This window comes from Nuphar pumila, chromosome 14 (assembly GCF_984573655.1).
Source record: "Nuphar pumila chromosome 14, dmNupPumi1.hap1.1, whole genome shotgun sequence".
NCBI lineage: Eukaryota > Viridiplantae > Streptophyta > Magnoliopsida > Nymphaeales > Nymphaeaceae > Nuphar > Nuphar pumila.
Window position 1 is genome coordinate 10,946,990 of NC_143262.1, and position 24,151 is coordinate 10,971,140.

Genomic DNA, 24,151 nt, shown 5'->3' on the forward strand with positions numbered 1-24,151 from the left:
GCAAAAATATATAAAAAGTTGATTGAAACAATTTAGGCAAGAAAAAATTGTGTTTTAAGAAACCGACATTTAAGTAAAATCCATAATATTATGATTGGTCAAAATTGGCGCATTTACAATATGATGTCAAATATATCCAAAATATACTTACTACTTAATTTGCAAATACAAGTTGAATTGAGCTGAGTATTTATTATTCATGTTGATTAGCTTGCTAAGTGTTTTACTAGTTTGAACTACCTCTTTATTACACTACAAGAAAAACATTAATTAGCAACAAAAATTTATGATGGATTAGTTAGAGAAAACTAGTCATCCCAACATGAAACAAGGCTCCACCCGAAGGGGACCATAAGCAAATTTTGCAACGGATTAGGGATGGCGGGGGGAGGGGGATTGGAAAACGGGCGATCCACCCTAACATGAAACGGGGATGGAGGTTAAAATTAAAACCTATGTGAGATGGACTTACGCTTTCCCCGTCCCTGTCCCTGTCCCCGTCCTTGATCTCCACCCCTCTCCGTTCTCGATTCTTTTTTAGAGATGGCACCCTCCGTTTGGATCAGGGATGAAGGTTAAAATCAAAGCTTGGGCTGGTAAACGAACCGAACCGCTAGTGGTTCAGCTCATCCCACGCTCGTGCTCATTTAGCTGATGACCATGACATGATCTTGCTCGGCATGTCTAACCAAGACAAATTCGAGCATTGAATGTTCATCTCAGCTATACTCTTTTAGGCTCGTCATCTTAACTAGTGATTTATGAGCTATTCGGCTCCTCCTAAACTGTCAAACTTGTTCCAGTTGGATTGCTCGTTTATATAATATAATTGTAATTCATAAATATATAATACAATATTATATATAATGTAACATAATATAAAATCTCATACATTTTATAAATATGAAATGACACCTCCGTTCTCTTTTTTGAATTTCAAAAGTGAATACTTATGGCCTTTCTGTAATATTTTAATTTTATATTTATAATTTATTTGAAATGATTAAAGAAAAACTATCGCCATCCTTAAGTAATAAAATATCTTTTGTAATCACAGTTATAACCTCAATTAAATATAATAATTACAGATTTTTTTCATATACTACAAGCATACTGTTTTGTAGGCAAATTTGTAACTTCAATTACACTTTTTTTTACATTTCTTTCTTTTCAGTCAAATCGTTCCGATGAGCAATTGACAAATCTATATTTGCACTCACCACAGGTTGAGAAAGAAAGGGTATTTGCAAAAAAATAAAAGAAAAAAAAAATCTGGATAAAAAAATGAAAAAATGAAAAAAAAAATCAAGAGATTTACAAAATCTCAGGATATTTTTGTGGGATATTGTCACAAACTAAAAAATCGTGATATTTGTTAATCTCACAACAAATGCCATTTTTAACTTTCAAAATATAATTCATGAAAAAATCATGAGATTTTTTTTAAATCTCGTGATATTTGTTAATCTGGCAAAAAATGTCATTTTTAACTTTCAAAATATAATTCATGAAAAAATCATGAGATTTTTTAAATCTCATGATATTTGTCACTATGCGCTTTGGATACAATGAGTGTTTGACAAATATTTGGTTGAACTGGATCCAGATTTTGCTGTAAAAGATATGAGATATTCACTTGCAAGTCGAGTGTCATTCTTTTTTATGTGAGAAGGAATCAATCTCGCCAGAAATGTAAGCTCCTCTTAATCCATGATTTGACGTGCAAATCAATGTAGCTCGTATGCAGTCCTATAAAAAAGTTGACCTTGATGGCACAGAGACACCACTAAGACTCGAAAAGATAAAAAAAAAATTGATATGAATTAGACAAATTCACACTTAAATTGAATAAAATAGTAAATAAAATAAAATAAAATAAAAAAAACACATGGATATGAGTCTCACCTTGGGCTTAGGTAACCATTTCTAAGTAAGGGCTTTGTAAGGTTGGGTGAGTTAAGAATCTGGTAAGGTCTAGGCTCTATATATGAGTGCACTAGGCTAAGGGCTTTGTTATTTTTTCTAAGTAAGGGCTTTGTTATTTTTTCATCTCTAAATTTTATTTTTTAAATAGCCATATAATCGTCAACGCTATGATGTTGTAAAATTCTTTAGGGTAAAATATATGTAAATGTTGATCATTAAATATTGAGAATTCTTTTGTTTACCATCATGAGATGTCAGGTCAGCCAAAGTTTTTATTAACTTGCAAAATTTTGCAAGTGTTTCAACTTTCACAAGCTCACCACACTTGATTAACTTTTTTTTTTCCAAGTTTTTCTTGGAGAAACCGCCCCAGGTACATAGACCTAGCTGCGCTGGCTCAGCCTGCCAGCCATACTTCGGTCACTGTCCATGTTGGCGTAAAACTCCGAGGGCTTACCCCTCGATTAACTTGTTATACACAAACATGTCATGACGTAATTGATCGAGCGAGCTTGGCCAACCTACCTTCACAGCAGATTTTCAAGCAAGCCTAAATACATTTGTTTGGTCTGTGTTTAAAAAAGCTAAATCATTCAAATCATTCTTTGAAAATCATACCATTATGTAGATTTTCACATGAAACTTAAACAGATTTTTGCATAAAATTTCTGTTAGATTTTGATCAAGCTGACACCACTTTCACATGTGCAAGGGAGGAGTGTCCCATTAAATGTTCACAAAGTTCTCATGCATCCATTGACATATCTACGAAATCAATGTCTCTTAGATGGAAAGCTCCAAAATCAAGATCCAGAGTCTTACGCACCTTCATCATCGATTGATCATTTATCTGAAATGGAAAGAACAAGATTGTGTGAGCTTTTTATCAAAATATTTAAATAATAAAATTATATCAAAAATTAGATCAACCCCTTGCTGACCAGGCTCTAGATGGTTTGCCTAATGAATGTGACTATGACATAGGGTGTAGTCGCCTATAACTCGGTCCAAAACATAGCTGAACCATCTGGACCAGTCTGTATACTCATTTTCATAGGCCGTGGCTAATGTCTAATGTTCATTATGTTAAGAACATGATCTTTATCTTCATAAAAATCGACTTCTTTGGCCGACTAGGACTCTGCTCATCTTGCAGAGGTGAATAGTGAAGGTCACCAAGTTGAAGAGACATCACGAATTTGAAACCCATGGATGAGCATCCTTTGCCCTAAGGCTAAGGCTGGGTGTACTCTTTGGTGGACAAGGGGAGACAAAGGTGTTTACATCAATGAATAACTCCAATCTAACCTGGGTGTACTCTTTGGTGGCGGATCCACAATTTTCAGCTGTACCCGAACACCAATTATAAGAGGTGGGCTACTGAGGTGCTGAAAAGCACATATCAATGAAGTCTACCATTTTATAATTAAAAAAGAAGCAAAATAAACCAGTGGATACTAACAAAATTAACAAAGATTCTTCCAAGCTAGGGGCCCAAAATATGCGCATGAATAGTTACCAAACCAGGAAAGAGTGGAAAGGTGTAGCACATGAAAGATGCATACAAGAGGCCCAACGTATGAATGATTCGGTCACCATTAAGTCCAGTTGCTCAAACTCACCCAAGACATGTTGGAGTATCTTTAAAACATAACCGGAATGTGAAAATGATATATACTTATAGACTTCATGAACAAAGCGACGTGCAGGTGCTCAGCATTCTCCTCAGCCTATCGATGCTCATGATGAGCCCAAGCGTTTAAAGTCGATGCTGAGCATGACCCTAAATCCAATAAAAAAAACGAGGACACCTTGGTTACACTCATCAAGCAGCCATGCCTCAATTTATAGTGGGAGGAGAGTGGGGGCTTACATATATGGCATTCACGTAACCCATTCCCCACTAATTCAGGTAATCCATTCCCCACTAATTCCCGCTAATACCTTCATTAATGTCAAACCAGGTCACACATAGGGTTGGACTCAATTCGAAATGTCCAACATTCTTCCACTTGATCCATTGACATGAAAAAGCACAAAATCGATGTTCATACCATTATCTCAACTTAATTCTTCATGTGAGTTCATATGCTATCCGGTATCACAAGAATGAATCATATGAGTCATGTAGATGAACACCTTTTTATAAAATATCATATTTTCATACACTACAATATAATTCATTTTCAGTGATTTAGCATGTTAAGATTACCTTTATGAATAGGTTTGTCTCTAACTCATTCTATTGGTCTTTTAATATTGTTATTTTGTTATTCTCACTAACCAAATTAGAGATACTTTATACAAAATCAACAATACATAAAGTCATATTCAATCAACTTAATTTCATGAATATGATAACATATAACCATAATGCATTCTCATACATCATAGGGAATCATACAGGCTCACCCCCTTTATATGTTGAGAATATAATATCGGTACTAGTCTTATAGTAAGGGGATCCATAATCATTTCCTTTGTACTGATTGTTTCAATACATGCCAGATGAGTCTCAATCATTTCTTTAACAACAAAGTACTTTAACTTCACATGTCGATATGAGGTTGAGCACTTGTTGTTATTCGAGAAAGACACAATTGCTTCATTATCACAAAAGTTTTTCAGTGGTCTCTCAATACATTCCACAATCCCAAGACCAATAATGAAGTTTCTTATCCAAATGGTCTGAGATGAAGTCTTGTATAAAGAAATGAACTCTACCTCCATGGTATGAGCAACAATTGTATACTGTTTTTCGCTTCTTCATGAGAGGGTACCACCTACTAGTAGGAAGATGTATCCAATAGTGAACTTTCTATTGTTGGAACATCCTCTCAAGTCCGTATCAGAGTATCTAATGACCTCTAGGTAGTCAACTTTTTTATAGGTCAATATATAGTCATTCATTTCTTGCAAATAGCGCATGACCTTTTTTGTTGTCTTCCAATATGCAATGCCTGAATTTGACTGATATCTTTCAAGCATTCTCACAACAAATGTGATATCAGGTCGTGTGCAGGTTTGTGCATACTGCAAACTTCCAACCGCTGAAGCATATGTGATAGTTATCATCTGAGAATTTTCATTATCATCCTTAAGATAGTCTTTTAGGCTCAATTTATTTCCTTTCACTATAGGTTCCGAACCAGGAAAATAATTCTTTATCCCATATCTTTTAAGAACTTTAAGGATACAAGATTTCTAAGAGAGGCCAAAAACACCCTTAGTTATATCATGACAGATCTCAATTTCAAGGACATATGTAGCCTCACCCATATTTTTAGTATCAAAATAAGAGGAAAGAAAACCTTTTGTCTCAAGTAGTATGCTCAAATCATTAGTTGCAATAAGAATGACATTAATATTTAAAACCAAAATTATGAACTTACTCCCACTAACCTTAAGGTATATACACTGATTAACAATGTTTTTAGTGAATCTAAAGTTTATAATTATATTTTATACCACTAATGGGAGGCTTATTTAAGTTCATAAATTGACTTCTTCAATTTGTAAACTAAATGATTTGAGTCATCTATACTGATACCATAAGGTTGTTGCATATATACCTTCTCTTCCAGATTCTTGTTAAAGAAAATAGTTTTCATATCCATTTGATATAGATCTAAATCAAAATGAGCTATGAAGTCCATGATTATCCTCAACATTTCCTTAGTTGAGACAGGAGAAAAAATCTCATTATAATCAATGCCCTCTATATCTATGAAACTCTTTCCAACGAGCCTAGCCTTGTACCTCTTCACTTGACCATTGGAGTATGTCTTGGTCTTAATGACCCATTTACAACTAGCGGGTCTGACTCCATTAGATTGAAGTATAAGATCTCACACTTGGTTCTTTACCATATAGTCAAGTTTTACTTTTATGGTATTGATCCAATATGTTGATCTTTTACTTTTAATGGCTTCTGCAAAGGTGAAGTGATTATCATCAATGTCTATAAAATCATTAGGTTCTTGCAGATACACTACATAATCTAGATAGATAGCAGTTTTTTTGGTCCTCGTAGACCTCTATACAAGTGCTACAGGTGGATCAGAATGAACTTCTGTATCATGTTATTGTATATCCTCATTAACTACTTATTCTATTTGAGATTTATGTTTATCGACTAGATTTTTCCTGACATTCTCCAAAAGGACAATGATAGAAAAAACTAGGTCTTTATTTTTCATAGGTATATAATCTAAATCCTATATTTTTTTAAATTCAATACTTTGAGATACATCTATCTCAATAGAATCATTTTCAAGAAATCTTGTTTTATCTGTTTCTACTATCTGTGGTGTATAAGATGAACAATAAAACTTAAATCCCTTTGATCTTTCTAGATAACTAATAAAAAATCTACTAGTCGTCCTAGGACCAAACACTTTTATATGTGGGTTATACAATTTAGCTTCAGCTGGACATCCCCATATGCGCATATATAACAGAAGGTTTTCTATTAGTCTATAACTCATAAGGAGTATTTTGAACAACCTTCGTAAGAACCTTATTCAAAATATGTACTGCTGACCTAAGAGCTTCACCCCACAAGGTCAAGGGAAGGTTTGAGTGATTTAACATCGCTCGAATCATTTTTTTAAGCGTACAGTTTCTTCTTTTAGCAACATCAATCTGATCAGTATTACCAGACATGGAATACTGAGGTACAATACTTTTCTCTTTTAGAAACCACGATAATGGCCCTTCTTTTTGTTCAATCTCAGTGAAATAACCATAATATTCACCGCCTCTATCAGACCTAACCACTTTAATAACTTCATCGGTTTGTTTCTATAGTTCTTTTTTAAAGTTTTTAAAAACTTGAAAGACTTCTAATTTTTTAAATAATAAGTAGAGATACATATATCGTAAGTAATCATCTATAAAAGTGACAATACTTTTCACCCGTATAACATGGTAAAAAAAGCCCGCAAACATCCGTATGCATTATCTCTAACTTTTCATTGTTGTGTTTGACATCTTTCTTATACGTGTTAAACTGCATAGCCTTTATGAAGTCAACACATGGTTCTATATATGTAAAATCAAGAGATCCAATAATTTCTTCTTTCATAAGTCTTTGGACTCTCACTTTCGAGATGTATTTTAATCAATGCCAAAGCAAATATGATTAATCTTCCCTTAGGTCACGTTTATTGTCAATCAATATGTTCTCAATGGAGTAAGATTTCTGAATTTAAAGTTTGGTTTTCAGACAATACAAACCATCACATATATATGCAGAACCTACATGAATAATTTTTTTAATAATAATAAGCTTGAAGTTTTCAAATTTAAAACAAAACCAAACTAATCAAGTTTTGAAATTAAAATAAGGTTCCGACTATAGGATGAAATATAAAATGTATCAACAAAATCCAAAATAAATCCTGACTACAACACAACTATGTAGGTCCCAACGTTCTTGACATGCGAATGCATCTTATTTCCTAAAAAGATGTTTCTTTCATGCTCTGTCGGTTCCCTTTTGTTGAGAAATACATGTAAAGAGTTGACAATGTACACCATTATACAAAAATCAATCCACCAACTATGCAATAAAACATAAATCAAATTTCACTCATGAGAACCTAATGACTTATTACCTTTATTTTTGAGTCATTTCTTATACTTCAGGTAGTCCATCTTATGTACCTTCTTCTTGCTGAAGAAACACTTTATAGAAGAACCTCATGTCTATGATTTGGCTTTCGCCCAAGAACCTCATGCCTATGATTTGGCTTTCGCCCAAAAGTTTGAACTATCCCTAGAGGTTTTCTTCTTTTTCTTTTTCTTGAAGATTTTTTTTTGCCTTCGATCTATGTTTTTTCTTATGAGAGGCCATATGTGCACTTGACACCCTCTCACCCTTCAGTCTTTTATTCTCTTCAACACACTTGGTCAAGAAGTCATTAAAGATCAATTATTGTTATGCATGTTGTAGGAGATTTTGAAGGATCTATATTAAGTAAGCAACAAGGCCAAAATCAAATGGACTAAGAAAGAGTCAGAAATGGCGAACTTCATGCCATTCAGCTGAGATGCAATATTTCTCATCTCCAAGATGTGTTGTCGAATGTGACTCTCACCGAAATATTTCATAGACACCAGTTTGGACATCATTGTACTAGTCATTGCCTTATTCAAACTAATGAATTGAGCATCAATGGCTCCTAAAAATTTCTTCACTGTTCTACAGTAAGTGATGGCATCTTGAATGTTCTTAGTCACTTAAAATTGCAAAAGCAACATGCTAAGTCTATTTGAATGCTCTCAGTTCTCAGAGGTAACCTTCTGTTTGGTTGTACTCTGCTCTGTAAGAGCGGGAGGTTCATCAATCTTAAGGGCTAAATCTATATCCATGTAACCAAGAGTGAATAACACTATTTTTTTCCAATCTAAGAAATTTGATCCGTATAACAAGGGAATGTTACTAGAACCGTTAATGATGAAAGAACCTGATACAACAAGGAACAAAATAAAAAACTTGATTATTGCTCAAACGAGACTCATGTTGAAAAGGTAAAAACTGAGACCCTTTATTATTTACCTTTTCTGAGACAAGCACAATTGAGCCATTATTGTTCTACTTTGGTGAAAACAATAATACTCATAGTTGTTTTGTCTCCTCAATTTATAAGGAATTGACTTCAATTAGTGAAACTAACAGATTATGTAACCATAGATAAGTTAACATTGTACCTTTGAGTACAAACATGCTTCATAGGCTGGTATACACATTTACTATTACACCCAATGTGAATTTGAAACACAATGACCTACTTTTGGGTAGAATTATTGTTTCATAAAGTCACATATAATCATACTATCGAATCTTAACACAGTTTAAAGAATCTTCAATCAACACAACTCAGATCACTTTGGTGATTGCATGAGTCAATCAATCAAGATCTTTTATCGAAAATATATTCGTATTATAGAGCATGCCCATGCACACATGATAATGCATGTATATTTATGAAAAATTATATTGTATGATCAAAAAATACAGGTTCATGCTTAACTTATACGCATAAATAAATTTTGATGAAAACACATCACAAATGTCATGGATTTAGTCATAATTCATGCTTAAAAATATTACGCATAACTTAAATAACATAAAACACATGTATTAGATATATATAAGTCATACTTCGTTAACAATAAATACTTATAAAGCATGAAAAATAACAAAAACATACTCTTATAGGTAAAACTCAGAGTCCTCAAATTGGAACCAGTTTAAAAGTACTTTGAACTGGTCTAAAACGGCCCTGAATAAGTCATCTAAGGGTCTGAATTGGTCTCAAAACTTATGAATTGATCCAAAACATGAACAAAAGCTCATACAATCCTAAAATTGAATAAGAAAATCCTTTTTTGTTGATTGATTCATGAAAACATGGTCTCTACATCCTGAAACTGGTGAAAAAATGATAGGAACCGGTATTGAAAAGCACCGTATCGGTCACAGAACCAGTTTAGGTGTAAATAGTGAACATACCCCTTTTCAGATCTGATCTGACACAATCCAAATCCATATCTAGTTTCAAAGGATCATGAAACAACAACTTTTTCTACACACATAATTCATTGAAGATCTGTCAACTCAAGGGACCAAAACAATGAGTCTTCTTCTCAACATGTGCATTCCGCTAACCCACAATCTTGATAGAGTATCTAGAAGTTTAATCGAGTCTCCCATACCCAAAGGTGCAAATTCATCCAGCCGAATCCAACGTGTATTCTCTGCATGCACAAGAAAAATGCCATGCTCTACCTGTGAGCCTAACACACAACTAGTAGGAATCTTTGGTGTATCTACGTTTCCTTAGCTGACTGAACAACAACCTTACATTTCTGCTTATCATCAACAAGATGTCCCATACCATTGTGCCAACATCTTGCTTCTGTGCTCAGTCAATCACACTTCGGTTATGCAAAATTACGTAACCGAGATAAACCATCGTTGTTCTCTATAGTATCACACACAATGAAGAATAAGGTCTCCGTGAATCTTTCGGCTCTGATGTTAATTTATCACGAGTTTATTTTTTTCAATAAGTCAGTGCGGCATGACGGTCCTTCTTTACCGCCACAAACCTATCTATCGCTCTGTCACGCGCATAAAATGCTTTGCAAACCCGCGATGCGCCAAGCTGCCCAAGCTGACCAGCCTAACAGCCAAAGGCCGCGTACCAACATGGTTTCATATGTTGAATCATTTTTATTGGCCCTACGCACCACTCCATGAGCAACTGCCTAGCAGAAGCTGATGACGCACATTTTCAAATGTGCATTCCATGTAGTTAATGTCGCTTAGTACATAGTCGTCCCATACCAGCTATCATTTTTGAAAGATGCACAAATTTTGCCTTAGCCTTACGTGCCATGGAGCATATTGCGACTTCATAAACACAACATAGCAAAATTTCTTCATTGAAGAAACAAGACATTGCGGCCCCTAGTCCGAAGACCAGTTAATGATTGAACAACATAGTGAAGAGTACCATCCAGACTCATTCATCGGCGCCTAAGTATTCACTCGCCTAGCTCCGAGTTACCATACTCGGTTGGAACCACCTAAGGTGATTTCTGAGAGAATTATCCCTAACTCACACGCACCCCTCCGTACGTCCAACCGCTATGCGTGAAAAACATCTTACAAGCCAAGAGGTCCTTAACCAAATCTTCAAAGGCAACATCCTTTGATTCACTGACACTGTTTTGCTTAACCGAACAACGCTTCACGTCTGTGCCACCAAACAATGATGCACTAACGATGATACTGATGCCTATCACATGTCATGCTACTATCGCACATCACCGATCAAGCGAACACATACTACGCATTCCTACACTTCATGTAATTTCCACTCAGTAGAGCTCTGCACTGCACATGCCCCATTCCAAAAGATGAGACCGAGACAAAGCAGATACACCACATAATAGATGGTGCAATAATGACGAACTACAAGCTGAAGAGAGACTCATCTAATTAATTAAAAATTACAGCAGCCCTTGAGAAAGAATCAAGGCCCTAATTTAAGTCCTTTCATACAAACGATGAGAGAGAGAATGCATACAAACGATGAAGGAGATTAAAAAGATAATTACCCAAATACAATTTGCAGTTATGCCGATCCGATTTTGTGAGAGAGACGCAGAGAGGGAGTCGAGCAGACACCAAAGAGGGAGAGAGTAAGCAAGCAGGGGGTTGTCTGAGCTTGGGACTGCGTCGACGTGGGATGCTGTCATCGCTGGAGGAAGGGAGAGAGAGGGAGACATGAAAGGGGAAAGGGGGCAGAGGCTGGGGCTAGGGCAAGTTTCAAAGCATATAAATGAGATAAATGTGGACGATGATCGGACAGTCCACATTTATCTAGCAGGTTTTGTGGCATTTTTTTTATTTTTTATTCGGAGAAATCGTTCCAAGCGCAACCTAATCGTGCTGGCTCAGTCTGCCGTAGTTGCAGTTTATGTCCATTGTCAGCTAAAAACGTTGAGGGCTTATCAGCATTTTTAGTTGACAGGTTTTCATTTATTTCTCTAGCTCTTTGTCTCGAAATGAAAACCTACTAAATACAAAACACAATTTATTGGATTTTCATGCTATACTTTTGTTTTTATAGGAATCATTTTTTGGAACATTTGATTGTAAGGTTAGGGATAGGTTTTTTTAAGGTTTCAAAAATTAATAGCTATCGTTTTCATAATTTTTTGAGGCTTCAAATACTATTTTTTCATCCAAAATGCATGATCCAAGTATCCATTTCTAGTAAATCAATCGTGTTGAACACATCTATGGGGTTGAAATTTCGAAAAAAAACACTGAAAAACCAATGTTAGGTTTTGTATTTTGTAGATTTTGATTTTCCTCTCTTTACGTACCATGATTGATACCATTTCATGATACACATCCATGTTTCTGTAGATTTAGTTACCAAATGTTAGATCTTGTGTGTTAACATTGTTGTTTTATAATGTCTAATTATACTAGAAGATTCAATATTTAAAGATGAAAAAACAATGGCTCACAATCTTGAAGATAAAAAATGATTTAAAAGTGACATAGAGTCAACTTTAACACACAAAAAATGGTAAAAGAACGTGCCAAACATGATCCAAAAGGGTTACTTTTCAGAGATTAGATCTACATAAATACAGCACCCGATCGCCCAATACCAGACTAGAAGCTAGCATAGGGAGAAAATATACGACGGTTCTGAATTATATTAATGGTCCGGAATTCGGGGTCATGAAAGGGCCCCACCCCCCATCACGTTTCCCAAGGTACTCTTCCAAAGGCCAACGCAGAGCACATTAGGTGGTGGGTACGACTCTGCAGTCTCCTGCGGCATATTCGTGCTCCCGCTTCCCCGGGCATCGTCCCCACCCCCACGCTCACGGCTCACGTCCTTGAAAGCAACCAAATCTCCCCTTCCTTAAATACCCACGACCCAACTCCACCATTTTCTTCCATTTCCGTTGGAAAGGCAAAACCTCAGATTTCTCTCATCGGTTGCTTCGTCTCCGTTTCAAAACCTAAACTTTTCCGATCGGGGAATCTCTCAGTCCCCGCAAAGGTTAATCTCTCTCTCTCTCTCTGAATCGTAGATTTTTGGTACCACAAACGCGATCTCTTTTTGTGTTGCTTCTCGTTCATCTGTTTTTTGAGTAGTATGTAATGTATTGCTTCGTCGTTAGGTTTGATATCAGTATCACATGCCTTTGCGAGATGGGTAGACATTAAAGTCTCTCCTAAAGCTTAATTGCACGTGATTGCATTAGAAAGAAGAAAGTACTCCTTTCGCTTTCCTTTTTTGGTGTTTTTTTCTTTTTGTTATAGCGGTGGCATATGAGATTATGAGTTATCTTTTTTTTATTTAGGTTAAATCTTTTTAATCCATGTGTGTGTGTGTGTGGAGAGAGATTGGTTGTGGTTTTTTTTTGTTGGGTTTGCGTAATTTCTTCCTCCCTAGCTTCCGTTTGATCTTCCATTCTTGTGGGGGTTTGTGGTCTTGATTAACTGAGACGCGGATTGAGCTCCCTCTTGCTTTGTGTGGTTGTGGTAGAGTTATGTGCATTCCTTTCCTTATTGGCTATCATGATGGATCATTAATCGTTGGGAATCTCATTAAGCAAAATTCTGGGTTTCCATTTTTGCGTCTGCGTGCTACGCAATCATTCGCATTATGATGCATTGTGTTTATGGCGACCACCCACTTTGCAACAGGCGTCACTGTTGGGACAATTGAGATGCTAGTGGGCGATGGAATCGATAAGTATGAAATTGTGAGAGTTGGTTTGGCGATTGATTTTGCAAAAGATTGTTTTTTTGGGTTTTTTTACATCTTATCCCTGTTTCTGTGTTGTTCTGGTTGTAGCATGATGCACTTGTTTTTCTGTTGCCCAAAATTCTAGTCAGATCCTAGATCCAGACCATGGGAACAGTATTTTGGAATGAAATGCTGCAGTGTATGGTGGTTTTGTTCTTAGTCTTGGCTGTTTTGGATCTAAGTAGTATGGAAATGACAGAGTGCTGCATGATGAATACAAGTACTTTGATACTGCCCCAAATTTCTCCTCGCAGATAACTATTTGTATGGTTTCATTTAGTTCTTCTAGTTTACTGGTTCCCAAGCAGTGCTCATTCAAATTCATTGCAAATTATCTTACTTAGGACATTAATGCATGAGTTTTGGCTAGATTATAACATGGATTGCAATTTATGCATTATTTTTTCTTTAAATCCATCAACATGGTTCTTTGTTATGAATATTTTGATTCATGAGATTGAAAACGCATTTGGGCATATTGCTTTTGCACTCGTATGGCATCTTGGTTTACATTCTCTTGATCAGTGTGGTTTTGTGAATGCCAAGATGGTTTTTAGTAAATTATTGTTGTAGAGAAGATACTTCTGTGATGTGGGGTTTGTCTTATGGTAAATAAATGCATTTCAAGGCTAGGAGCGTTCCTTATGGATTTTGCATGTGATAGGTTCCGTTGTTTGGAACAGATATTAATTACTAGTCATTACTTTTGAACATTTGACACGAAACTGGAGATATTTCACATATTTAGGCATGTAGAGAGATGATGTTGATTCATATGTCTTGGTATTCTCTTTTCCAGTCATTGTCATGGTCAGTATCTGGATTAGGATAAATACCTTTAACTGTGTCTACTGTGTGCTATAGAGTCCCACTGCTTGCATCTAGCCCAATCATGTTGACATGGGATAAGGACAAATAGGCATGGCTGTTTGTTGTAGTATAATAGATTGATGGGTTTAAGAAGGGTGATGGAACAGAGTGCAGATGCTGGCTGGTTCTACCAATGGCTGAATGCTTTCTTACTTATCTGTCAGACCATTGTAGTATAGCTTTATCTAAATAATTCCTGTGTCTTGTATCTATTGCCGACACAAACGGGATTAGCATCCCATTTTCTACCTATAGTACATTAGGTGGTGCTGTGGTGGTCATGTTTATAGATTTTTTGTTTAGTCATTTGAGGATCAAGTACAATGGGTGAAAACTAAGAGTGTCCTGTTAGTTTTGTAGCTTTTGGATGTGTAGACATAAACAACTGTCTTAGATTATCCATCTAATCTACAATATGTAACATGGGTACTTCAAGAAGGGTGCTGTACCTGTTTTGACAGGGATACAGGTATTGGTAGTGGTACTTTGTTGGTTACTATGTAACAGGGATTCGGCTAGCAGGGTGCCTCACCCACGTCGACGCGACTCGACGGGGGTGCGGTCAACCCGACCCTGGTGCGTTGACCGCACCCAGGGTCATTTCAGTCCATTTTTTTGGATTTTTTTTAAAAAAAATTGCCCTATGAAAAGGGAGGGGGTGTTGCGCAGCCGCTGGAGTGTTGGGGTAACCACTCCCCACGATCCCCCAGGACCCCCATCTCCCTTCTGTTTTGCCCCTCTCTTCCACACTCTTCTAAACCCCCCATCCTCTTCCTCTCTCACTCGTTACCTGTCTCTCTCACTCATTATCTTCCTTCCCCTACTTCTCTCCCTCTCGTTTTCCTTTCTTTCTTGCACCATTTGGTGAAAAGGCACACGGCTCACACGAGCACGATGGCGAGGGGACTCCTTTGGATTCACGGTAGCCGAAAGAGGGAATCAGAAAGAAATCGGGAATCCGCGATTCACAGGTAGGGTTTACTACGATTGTTGTGGGTGTATTTTGATTCAAGTTTGCAATGGGTTGTAACACACCCCAAATATAAAGGATTTTGAAAGAAACAAAGAGGGGTTTTAATGGTTGTCGAAAACCCCAAATCGGCAGATTTAGGGGTTTCGGTTGCTTTGAACCCCAAATCAAAAGCGGAGTTTTATGGGCTGCTGAAAACCCCAAATCGGCAGATTTAGGGGTTTCAGTTGCTTTGAACCCCAAATCAAAAGAGGAGTTTTACTGGCTGCCGTAAACCCCAAATCGGCAGATTTGGGGATTTCGGCTGCTATGGACCAAAAAAAAAAAAACTCAAAGATTGAAATCACGGACTGAGTACTGGCAACAAAACATTTTTTTTCTTCTTGTATGAAATCCATGAATAGAAATCTGCGATTTAGTTATCCTAAATTAAAATTGAAAAAATGTTTGCGATTCTGCATCATAAGCCTTGTAAAATAACATTTGATTTTACTCATCGTTTTTTTTTAGTCATGTTTGTGTCATCTCACAAGGCATGCCATTAACTTCATTTTTGCATTTGAAGATTCCCTCAGCAAGTTAAGACCTCCTTGGAATAAAACCTCATTTGGTCTTCTATTTATATACAGCATCCTATTTGAAATAATTTTTTTCATCTATTACACATTTTCTCTATTGGGCATTGGTATTGTCCAACTCTCTTTCTTTTTACTGTTTTCTGCGTATTTATCTAAAATTTTGATTAGATGGCTACATCAAAACGATGTCCAGGCGGACTTATCGTGCAGGGAATAGTGCCCTTAACTTAGGCACAACAATTTAAATCTTCTTCTTTTACATTCAGTTTTCTGTGCTTCACCGATTTCCTGTAACTTATTTTATGCATCATAATCGAATGATTCAAGAGCCGGTTCTTATAAAACCAAGCATGTAGATCACATATGTATGGTTAGATTCAAGAAAAGAGAATAAAAAATCTATGAAAATCGTAGTTCACATGGTAGTTCTCATATTTTAGTGACTCTTTCTCTCTACACACACACACACACACACACACACACACACACATATATATATATATATATATATGAACTGGGATATATCTGAAATATGTATGAAGTGGGATTTTCATAGTTTTTTTCTTACTTTTTTTATAAAATTTCATCATACAACTTTAAAATCAGTCTTAACTAATCGGTGTTCTCTTTTGTATCTCAAAGTATAGTTGTGTATGACTGCAGGTTTGCATTTTTATCCATGGTCGAAAATCTGTCTGCAACACCTGCATTACAGCAAAGGATATGTTTTATTAGTTGTTCTCACTTGCTTAGTTCTTATCCCATCATAACTGTGTAATGAATGGTGTTGTACATTTGGATGCAAGTAGGAGTTATATTGGTCGAGATAGTATGAGATTTTATGCTACCTAAAATGTGGTGAACATGAAATGTCGAGGAGTTATCTTTTTAAGTATTAAAACATATGTTGTGATTTGCAATATAGATTGTAACTGATCACACCCCTAATTATTAGAAGGGAAATCTATGCGTGTTTATGGATATTCTATAACATAGGGAATTTGTAGGTATTTTTGGCACACATGGGTCCAGGGGTGTTGCATATTTAATCCCTGTACAACTTATTTTCTTAGATACACTATGGTACTGTGCTATGCTTTACTGGATATTGGTTTTTCCAGATGATTATACCGTGATGGTAACATTCATACCAGAAATCGTGAAATATGTTGTTTGTTCATGTACATTTTTTTTTATAGAAAACTATAGTTCTAATTGAATTTGAACATATTGAGTAGTGGAATATATATATATATATATATATATATATATATATATATATATATATATATATATATATATATATATTTACATTTTTGCCCCTGCCGCACCCCCGCACCCAGGTTTTTTGGAAGTGCCGAATCCCCGCACCCGCACCCATGTGACATAGGTTGGCTATGGGTCAGACCAGTTTGGGGTCTGACCCAACTCAGACCTGATCCATTTTAAAAGGGTTGTTTTTATTCATTCTAGAAATGAGATTGGGAACACATAATGGTGCCAGGATTTATGATGTCACACATGGATGACAACGGTTTTGAGATGCAGGTATACCTATTAATATACTTCCGGGTGGGGGTTTGTTTTTGGGCTTAAGTGATTGTCATAGTGGGCTTGAGGATTTCAGGGTGTTTCAGGTTGTCTGTGTGTTTTCTCATCTTTCATCAGGTTCTTTATTTGTTCTTGGGGCTTATTTCATCAAGAAAATTCTTGGTCAAAAACCATAGTATTAGTTTTCCATCTGCTGATATACCAGTGTGCTTTAAAATTTGGGGTTGGAGCAGTTCTCCTAGACCTAGAGTTTTCATTTGATTTTTGACATTGAAAAAGCACATCACTTTTGATAAATGTCAATAGGGATTAGGGAGGGGTATTTCTGCAGGCAGAGTTGGCTTGTTGCAGTAGTCTTGCACTGTTACTTTTTCCTTGTCACTGGTTTGAGTTTTGTTATAATAATGTATCTTATAACAATGTCTGCCATTGCAAGCCTTCATGTTAGTTTATATCTTGAGTCTGGACAACAGATCTACTGTGTGGAGGTAACTGCTTCACTTTTTCCACCCTCATGTTGGTTCTTCTGTAAATGAAAGAAATAAAGAATTGCAGAGCATAAGCACTAAGCTTCCTTTTCATAGATTACACAGTTAGATCAATTAGTAGGAATCCTGTTTGAATGAGGTACAGTTATTCTTCCATATGAGATAAACTGCTATGGGATTGGGGCCTGATTTTTCATTTTTCATGTTTGGGTATGCAATCTCATATTTTCTGCAGTTTAGTTTATGACTTCTTGTGAATTTTGCACTTTGATCTAATCGTTCTCTAATGAGATTTTGCATTTTCTCTGTGAGAAAGCTGTGCAAGTTTGAAAAGAATTGAATAAAAAGAGGAACTCTTTAATTTGTTGAAATCCTTGATAGCTTCCATGGGTATCTCCTTTGGGGATGTTATGGTTTCATTGATGCAATAAAGAGTATTGTTTGTTTGCCTATGTATGATAACCGGCTCAATGAGTTTCTTTGTGAGTCATGTATTTCAACTTAGAAGAAGCTGGCTCTGAATGTCTTAAACTACTCGTCTGCTTTAGAAAACTGTCGTAAAGATATTTATTAGGTATTTACCTGTATTTTTTATCACTTATGCAGCTGTTACTTTCCATCAACTTGACACTGTTTTTGGTTTGCATTTATGCAGATCATTTAAAAGGCAATCCTGAGTTTTCTGCATTAAATTTCTTTTACCAGGTAAATATTTCCCAAGCCAGTTGCATAGAAATTATGGTTTCTTTATTTTCAGATTAAACTAGGCCACAGAAATGTGTGTGACTGTATGTGTGTGGTTTGTCTTTGGTACTATCAATAGTTCCACACTGTCTATGAGAGTCAAAAGTTGCAGGAGTTCTTTGCTTATATAGATAGTATGGTACTGTTAGATACTATGTACCTAATATCTTTTTGTGTTGGTATAAGTTGCAGGTGTACTCACAGACCTTGTGGATGCGTTTTCCATGGTTTGTTTACTAAAAAACATGCTTTGGAACTAATTGTTTTGATTTAATGCTTGTTGTTTTGGTCTGTCATGAGCTATTGCATGTCTTCCCTGGGGCCTATTCTTTTGTACTTAATTCAGAAAGTATGCCTATCACTTACTGATGCTTACAAAATGATTACTGTTTATATTCATAAATTTACCTGGAGGATTCACCCTCTCTCTCTCATATTATAAAAATTAATTAGTTTTTACTTTTTCTTCAAGTTATGTGGACAGCTGGATGAAGTTATTAAAGAAAAGAAAATCTCAAGAAAGTTCTTTGATACTTTCCTCCGGATTTTGAAGTAGAGAGTATCTTGATGCTTTGGAATTTTTCTGAAATTTGTCTTGGTGCTTATCTGCATTATGGGATATGTTTGGCTTTGTCATATGGCTGAGACTTCTTTCATTCCCTGTATGCAACTTCAGGAGGCACACTTATTTACAAAGCTTAGCATCTCTTGTTTTTTTTCCTCTTTATTTTTCGGTAAAGTGGGTTGTTTTATGGAATGGGTATGAATGTGATAGCTGAATCCTTTGAGTTGCAGTATCTTAGGTTCCCGTCTGAGGGTTCTGGAGTTTGGATTATTGATTTGGTGTTTCTTCCCAACATGCCCTCATAAAAAAAGTACTTCATGGAATATGTTCTTGATTTCCTTTTTTCTCTAAAAAAAAAGAAAAGAATTTTGAGAAATTTGCTTTTTATTTTTTCTATCTTATGCATTTTAGTATTGGGAATAGAATCCAGATATGGTTACTTTAGACGTGCTTATGTTATGGTTTGAAGAGAAGCCGTTCATTTTTGTATTCCTTGCCATTCCATGTATATTGTAACAGTTGATTTTGTCAATGTATGAAGTGGTTACATTTTTTCTTTGATTTTCTTTGATGGCAACGCTTTTTCTTTTTTGACAATAAAAGATGGTGTCGACTCTGTGAATGCTATTGTCTTTTTTGTAGCTTCTTTTTCCTCATAGTATGGCAAAAGGCAGGAGTCGTCGTAGATTTGCTTCCCGTCAAACCAGGGCTTCCCCATACCGTCTGAGGAATTGCCACTGGAACAGAGATCTGGTTTACAAGAAGCCATGCAAAACAATGGATGTTACAGGGAAAAAGGAGTGGGAGGATATAACATGTTCAGTATGCATGGAGTTTCCACATAATGCAGTTCTTCTCCTCTGCTCGTCCCATGACAAAGGCTGCCGTCCATACATGTGTGGCACAAGTTATCGGCATTCCAATTGCCTTGACCAGTTCAATAAGGCATATGCAAAAGCTTCAAAGGGATCATCTGTTTCTGACGTTCATGGTTTTGGTCACTCCAGGTTAGCTGTTTCCGACAGTGAAGATATATCACTCGAATATGGATCCATGGGAAATATGAACCCAGGATGGTCTCGGCCGAGAGAAAAGTGGGAGTTATCAGAGTTGGTTTGCCCACTATGCCGTGGAATGGTTAAGGGATTTACAGTGGTAGAATCTGTTCGTGCTTATCTCAATACGAAGAAGCGGAGCTGCATGCAGGATGGGTGCTCCTATATAGGTAACTATGAAGAACTAAGGAAGCATGCAAGAACAGAGCATCCTAGTGCACGTCCTCGTGAGGTGGACCCTGTGCTCCAACAGAGCTGGAGGCGTTTGGAGAGTCAGCGAGATCATGATGATGTGATCAGCACAATCAGGTCAACAATGCCAGGGGCAATGGTATTAGGGGACTATGTGATAGAGGGGAATGGATTTGGGAGTGATAGTGATGAAGAAGTGGGAATCATCGAAAGCAACTGGATGAATGTTCTCCTCTTTCAGGCATTTGGAGCTAATGGCAATATTGCTGGTGATCATAATATCTCTTCACGAATGAGGCGTTTTGCTAGAGGTTATCGGAGATTGGGAACGGGATCATCAAGGTTGGGTCGTAATCGTTGGCGTGATTTGGAAGTGAGCATCATCAGTTCAGACGAGGATGAGTCACCGAATGTTAGTACCCCCAGCACCACCATGGCTCCCGCTGCTGCAAGGGGGCGGGCTAGCAGAGGAGATTCTGCTAGAAGACGCAGAAGCTGAAGGCATTCATTAACCGATCTGACATAACCTAGTACAGCTGAATGTGTTTCACACGTAGGTTAGTTGCATCAAAGAAAAAAAAGAGGAAGAAGTCGTGGGTTAGTGTAGAACTTGTCATTTGCATTTGAGGTGGGAGTATTTGATCCTTTTTTTTATTATGATGCATTTTTCTGTTCATATTAAGGGTGGTCAATTATTACCCTGAAGTACATAAACAAGCTTTTTTGAGTCTTTTGGATGTTCTTGCAACTTCAGTTATGACCTGTGGTAATGGTGGTTCTAGCCAATATTACTGTAAAAAAGCGAAAGTGCAAACTTTTTTTAAAGATATCAAGCGTGTAGCCTGTTTTTGCAAAGTGTGTTTTCTTAGATACTCGTAGTATGTTTGTAAAGACCTGATGCATTAAGGTAGATTTGGGAAAAGGCTACTACGTTCTTTGTGCAGGGTATGTGATTGTCTAAATTGCTTAACTTGGCTAACATAGTTCATGTGTTTTGGATGGTCCATAATGTAAACAAGTAACCTCCGAATTTACGTATTAGCTATCATTCTTTAGCAGGTGATGAATTCCGTGGTTGCGATTTGTTAATTTTCAAGCTTTTTTGTTCAATCCAAGTTTTGGACAGTCACAATTGTCGCCCTCAGGAAAATATTAGTGAGGAAATTTTTTTGCAAGATGTTGAAAAATCTAGTTTTTCTTGGAAAAATCCCATGAAAGTATTGTTATATGTAATGATATAAAATATATTGAAAAATATATATTAAAAATAAATAAGAATATAAATAATATGAAAGAATGCAAAAAAACGTTTTTATTGGGTAATCATGATGAAAATATGTTTTTTCAAAATATAATATCATTTTTTTTTGTGTGTATGCTACCAGCTTTTGAAAATATTACTATAAAACATGACTCTCTCTCTCTCTCTCTCATCATGTGAAATGCATTACCAGAGGGTTCATGCAGTCCCTTCTATGCCAATTGTCCCATGTTTGTGTAGGATTTGTTCTCAATTCTCATGCAAACAACGTACTGAAATGTTGACGCTGCGTTCAGTTGGTGCCTGACACTTTTTGTTGCCTATTGAGCGCTTTGGAGAGATTGTTTCTATTTTTTCTAAAATCTGACCATACAGATGTGATTTACTTGTGGGGGTCTACTTTTGGATCATCCGATTCCAACACTAAGATTAAAAAATCAACTGTCTACAATTTTAAAAAATATTCAATGCTTAAAAAAATATTTTTTTCCTCAAAAAAACATGATCCAGGTGTGATTTTCTAGCAAATCGATCATTAACAACATGAAAACTCCTATCCATGCTCAATAGGTAGAACAAGCGTCAGGCACCTACCCATTTCTCTCTCTCTCTCTCTATATATATATATATGATATGAATTAAACAAGAAACATATGACATTATAGACATCCCATCAAACAAGAAAACAAAGAAAAAAAATATACGTAATAGAGATTAAGATTTGTGAAGCTCCCCATATTTTCTTTGGATCCCATCGGTTTGTATCTCGTTGATCTTCTAGGAAGGCAACCCCTGAATTTTCATTCCCCATCCCCATTTCCTCTGTTATCAAAACCATAAACACTTTTCATTTGTTACCTTAAAGACTCTTGTGTTCTATTGTTGGTTTCTTTGGTACCATTTAGGACCTGCCCTACCTAGCTGGCTCCTTCTTGTGGGTGTTCCGTTTCTTCCTTGGATTTGATTCAGTGAGCGACTTGGATCCTTTTTCTGCCATTTGCTCACAACTCCTCAGCCTTTGTGCATAGGCGAGGAGCTCGGGCTTGGGGATTGTATTCGACGGTTGATGTTGGCTGCCTCCATTTCAAAATGCGATGCCGGCCGGCCGTCCGTCCGTCATTCTTGTTTTGTTGGCTCTTGTTGATGTGACTTAGGTGGTGACGATGACGCCCCTCTCATGTTTCTGCTGCTCCATTGCTCTCTCTCTCTCTCTCTCTCTCAACGTCGTGAAGACTCTCTCTCTCTCTCTCGATTGACACTCTCGATCCCTCCATCTCCGGTGTATTGTGATCTTTTGCGATAGAAGCCGTTGCCGACTAGTCCTGGCGGTGGAATCATCTCCCGGTGCACGGCCGCCTTGAGCAGCAGCCACCAGCCGACAACCCCAACTCCGCTCCATTTTCTGTTTGCTGCAGACACCAACTTGGCGACGCCCGACATCCACCATGCCTGAGCTGCCTCACTCGGCTCACGATGTCTTCTTCTTCCCCTGATTTTTTCCACTGTCGATGCACCACCACTGCCACCATTTCGGCGACCTCACTGTTTTCCTTTTCTTCTCTAACCCAAGTCGATTCTCACGGTGGGAGCTTGTGTTTGCTTGAGCCGTGTAGCCACACATCCAGCCGCATCAGATTTGGGATTGGCGAGCAGCGCGGTGCCTATTGCTGCAAAACCCGTGGGAGCCACAAATTTGTTTTCTCTCTTTTCTCAGGTGCCGAAGGGAAGGCCGATGCTGCCATTCTGAGCCCAGGAACCGCCGGCGTTTGCCTCCGGTGGTTTTCCAGTTTCGTGGGACGTGGGTTTTCTCCCTCCTTTGCTATCCGTCTTCTTCTTCAAAGTTGTTGGCAATCTGACTGCAAGTCTGCAACTGCCAAGCTTCAGTCTGACGAAAGCGTCAAAGTTTGCATTTCAAGCTGCAGGCTCGAACGGAGGTTGCCCTATCTTGTGCTGCGTTGGTTGGTCGTGCCGATCACCGCCGGAGCCCCCGACCCTCGCAGGTGTGCCTCTATCGTGTTTATTTCCTTTTTCAGAGTTTTGTAGGCTCCTTCATCGGTGCCTTTCGTCTTTCGGTTATGCGCCCCTAGTCTAGCCGTTTTTTGGGACTTGCTCCCGATCTCCCATTGAGGGTCAACCTGCGAGCCCTACATTTCATCAAAGAAGCAGTGAACGACTGGGGTGCAACCTTTGTGCTTCGCCGATGGGGATTGGATGTCGTCTTGCCTTTCAGACTCAATCGTTGGTTCTTCTCTAAGCTTTCGGAGTCCCTCCGATCATGCCTAGATGTGGGCTCTCTTCGTATTTCGGATATTAGGTTTTTCCTGCGAGCTATTAGACGGGAGCCTCTCGAAGCGTGCTCTGTTAAGGCTTTGCTTGTTTCTCCTTTCTTCATTCGTGAGCTTCCAGAATGGGTTGCCGATTGAGGATGGAAGCATGTCCCGTCTACTTGGCAAAGCTCCTTCCATGCTATTCGTTTTAGATCCCAGTTGAGTCATGTCAGGCCGAGGGATTGGTGGTGTGCTAATTGTTTTTCTTTGAACTTCCACAAACACTGTGATTGTCATAAGTGTGGCTTATCTTTTCTCTCTCGTCGGCAC

At 37.4% G+C, this 24,151-nt stretch overlaps 1 protein-coding gene across 2 annotated transcripts; it reads left to right on the plus strand.

The window, feature by feature from the left end:
* The first annotated feature begins 12,303 nt into the window (after positions 1-12,303).
* On the plus strand, positions 12,304-21,042 carry LOC149816363 (uncharacterized). Of its 2 annotated transcripts, XM_089987606.1 has the most exons (4): positions 12,304-12,527; positions 18,393-18,442; positions 18,674-18,708; positions 19,689-21,042. In XM_089987606.1, the coding sequence occupies exons 3-4, from the start codon at positions 18,706-18,708 to the stop codon at positions 20,790-20,792; spliced, it is 1,107 nt and encodes a 368-aa protein (XP_089843732.1). In that variant the 5' UTR covers positions 12,304-12,527; positions 18,393-18,442; positions 18,674-18,705; the 3' UTR covers positions 20,793-21,042. The 2 variants fall into 2 exon arrangements, with proteins under 2 accessions (XP_089843732.1, XP_089843733.1); XM_089987607.1 differs by lacking the exon at positions 18,674-18,708.
* Positions 21,043-24,151: the final 3,109 nt, after the last annotated feature.